Source organism: Manis pentadactyla, chromosome 7, assembly GCF_030020395.1.
Source record: "Manis pentadactyla isolate mManPen7 chromosome 7, mManPen7.hap1, whole genome shotgun sequence".
NCBI lineage: Eukaryota > Metazoa > Chordata > Mammalia > Pholidota > Manidae > Manis > Manis pentadactyla.
Window position 1 is genome coordinate 15,272,125 of NC_080025.1, and position 3,606 is coordinate 15,275,730.

At 34.0% G+C, this 3,606-nt stretch overlaps 1 protein-coding gene across 1 annotated transcript; it reads left to right on the forward strand.

The window, feature by feature from the left end:
* The first annotated feature begins 652 nt into the window (after positions 1 to 652).
* LOC118916971 (short coiled-coil protein) lies at positions 653 to 2,375 on the forward strand. The gene has a single exon (XM_036894387.2). It carries the CDS (start codon positions 721 to 723, stop codon positions 967 to 969), a length of 249 nt encoding a protein of 82 aa, XP_036750282.1. The 5' UTR covers positions 653 to 720; the 3' UTR covers positions 970 to 2,375.
* Positions 2,376 to 3,606: the final 1,231 nt, after the last annotated feature.

The window sequence follows — 3,606 nt, forward strand, 5'->3', positions numbered from 1 at the left end:
GGCTGAGGGTACCCATCACAGCCAGCTCCCCAGTCTGCGTGCAGCCTGCAGCCTCGTCTCCACTCTGGGCCTGAGCCCAGTTCAGGTTAAGGCTGCTTCCTTTCCTTCTGCCTCCTGAGGGAGCTTCACTAATCATGAGTCTGTTTGTGACTTGTAAAAGTTTAAACTTGTTTTAACCATGCAGAGATCTCTGCTCCTATCTGTAAGAGAGTGTGGTTAGAACCTAGGAATCTAGGTCCCTGAGATTCTCTGTGTTACTGATCCACTGGGAGTATTGTGAAGCTTTCTGCTCAGAAGGAGCTAGATATGTTGCTAAATGTGGGAATACGTAATTTCTTTTAAGGATAGTCCCTACAAGCTTCTCACCAATCATCTTTTCTTCTTCACTCTGAAGCCTGGCAGTCCTATAATATTTTAGCAGTTGGTTCTTCCCAATTCAAAGTCTTTCTCTCTGAGCTTTGCCAACAGTGGTGCGTGTGAATGTCCATCGCTTCCCTGTCCTCGCTCATGCCCTCCTCACACAGCAAGCCAATGACTCGCTTTCTCAAGCAGCTGTTCGATTCTCTTACGTGGTGGCAGCCATGCCCAACAAGTATTTAAGCACAGTTTTCCAAAGTCAATTTGCTCCTTAAATTTAAAAATAGCTCACTCCCGGCTTCAGGGACTGCAGAACATTCATCAAGGATTTTGTATCCAAGGCCCAAAAGTTTCTTACCTAAGATGATGAATGCTGACATGGATGCAGTTGATGCTGAAAATCAGGTGGAACTGGAGGAAAAAACACGACTTATTAACCAAGTGTTGGAACTCCAACACACACTTGAAGATCTCTCTGCAAGAGTAGATGCAGTTAAGGAAGAAAATCTGAAGCTAAAATCAGAAAACCAAGTTCTTGGACAGTATATAGAAAACCTCATGTCAGCTTCTAGTGTTTTTCAAACAACTGACACAAAAAGCAAAAGAAAGTAAGGGATTGATAACCCTTGTTTAATGGAATTACTGCTGCTTTTTTCTTTAAAATTTGGATAGGTTCCAAAAGTTAGAGTACTTTTGTTTGTGGCTTCATTGAGTATTTATGAAGATTATGTCAGATTAGGCAAAATTAGAGCATAACAGAAAACTTCATGAATTTGTGTATTATGTTAGTCCATGAAAATGTGCAAATGTAGAGTCTTTATAATTAGAAATGCATATATTTATGAAACTTGAAAATGAATGTTTTACTGAATTTCCTTTGAATTGAAAGTTTAACACTGTCATTTATAGGCATAGTAAGAGATACAAGAAAATAATCACCATGTTGTGAAAAAGTGACCAAAATCATGTACTGAATGCACAGCTTTATGTACCCTGTCCACCATCTTGTGCCTCTTCTCCGTTTGTTTCTTCCTTCCCATTTCCCTTCTCCTAAGGAAAATAATTATTTCACATTGTAAAAGTAATTTCAGTAGTTAATCATCTATGAGAGTCAACTGAACCGTAATTGTTGAAACTTAACTGAAATACTTTCTCAGTTAGGGCTTATTTGTATTTAGTTGTAAGATAGGATTGTTAGTTTCTCTTCAATCAACTGAAAACAGAGGCTATAAAAATTTTTTCTTTGAAACTGAATTGTGAAATTGAAAAGATTTGTTAAAAACCTTTTTGCACAAAATAAGCCATTTGGTATCTGAAAAGCTCTGGTTGTGTGTGTGTTTGAAATAGAAAATTTTAAGAAAAAATAGAAATAGGATGGAAAAAGTACTTCATATACAGCAATGACCAATTCCAAATGTTTTTACTCCAGATCCGTGTTATCTTTAGCACAAATTAGATCTTTTGAAGAATATGTGTGAAAGTGGGTGAAGTTTGATTAACTTTATATAAACCATATCTAGATTACAAAGAGTTCGGTCTCAAGGCTTATTTGTAATACCCAGCAGATCAACTTTTGCAAAATCCCTTGAGTGTATTAGTATTGAATCCTGAATAAAATAGGAGAGTTTTACATGTAGTCTAACTGATACTTCCTCAGTATTTTATCTTGCTACTTCTTCCAGAATTTTCTGTAAATCCAACTACTTTGCAGAGTTTTAATCATTCTTTAACAATTTAAAAAATTTTAGTTTGTAGGTTCCATTTGGTAAGAAACTTAATATCAGAAGTAATGCTAAAAAGATCCACTAAGGTAGATTTGGGCTACTTTTAATCATGGAATAATCATGTTTGTATTGGTGTAAGATTCAATGAATGACTTTAGCTGTATGAATATATAATAATAATACTGCAAACATTTTGTGTCCCTTTTGTGACCTAATTCACAAACATTTAAGATTGTATTGCAATTTTGCTTTGCTGTTTAATAAAATACTGTTTCAGAAAAAAAAAAAAAAAAAAAATTTAAAAATAATAATCCTCGTATAGGTAGAAAATGCATTTATTTATTATCCACAGAAAAGCACAATGAGGTAATTATTATTCAAAATCCCACAACCAGCAATAATAGATGCTATTACATTTTGGTGAATCTAATTTTGATCGTTAAAAAAAATAAATCTTTTTTCACAGATACACATTCACATACAAAGGGCATCATGTCATAAATTATAAAATGTTCCCCCCATTTGCTCATTTAATATTGTCTATAGAAATGATTACATAAGCTAGTATTAATAAGCACATGTAATCCATATATCAGTATTCCTTTTTTTAACCAATACTCAATTACTGATCATACGATTTTCTCTAAATTTTTAAATTACTATAGCAATGCTATGAAACATAAAGATCCCATTACATATTTCCACATACAAAGATATGTTATTGGTGCCCCTTTAGGTTTAAGCAGAAAAATCAGTGCACTTGGTTCATTATTAGAAAGACAGTTAAAAAGTAAAGGGAAAAAATATGCACAAACTGAATATTCAATATGGACTGAAAGAATATATAAACAGTTTTAAGAAATTATTTCTTGGAAGGGATTGTCTGACAGCTTTTTTTCAAGTAGAGCAGACAAAATATCAGAAAACATGATGGATTCACTGACAGATTTTATTTGAAGCATGACAATTAACCATCTGTACATATTCATTGCAAACCAGTAGCAGAATTTCATGATACTTGTTTTAATAAAGAAGGAGATCAGATTTCCAAAAGTGAATCTTTTCTGGACTGAAAAAAAAAAAAAGATTCAAGGGAAAGCAATCTTTACAAAGATACAGCCATCAGAGAATTCGCTTTTTAGAGAATCTAAGCATTGAAAGAATAGGCCACCCATGATCCAGGTTTTGGATCCACCAAAATTTCAGGGCCCTAAATGCTTGTACAAAGCTGCCAAAGAATAGTTTACCAGGTACTTCAGAGATCTTCCTGAATCTTACTACCATTGACAGGTATCTTCAGTGTAGGAAGATAATGAAGGGTAATGGTGTGTGTGTGTGTCTGAATGTGTACTACCCTCATTAGAGTAGAGGGAGATATTAAACCATCACAGAAGTCTGACTACAGTAAGAGATATTGTAGAAAACTTGCAGTATACATTCTTTTTTATGTAGGTTTTCTATATAAATTTTCATACATTTTTGGCTACAAATTTATGGACAAATGAGAAGTGCATAATGTAAAATA

What these genes read in the sequence shown, in the direction of transcription:
- LOC118916971 (XM_036894387.2), top strand. Translation starts at nt 721, where the DNA reads ATGATGAATGCTGACATGGATGCAGTTGATGCTGAAAATCAGGTGGAA.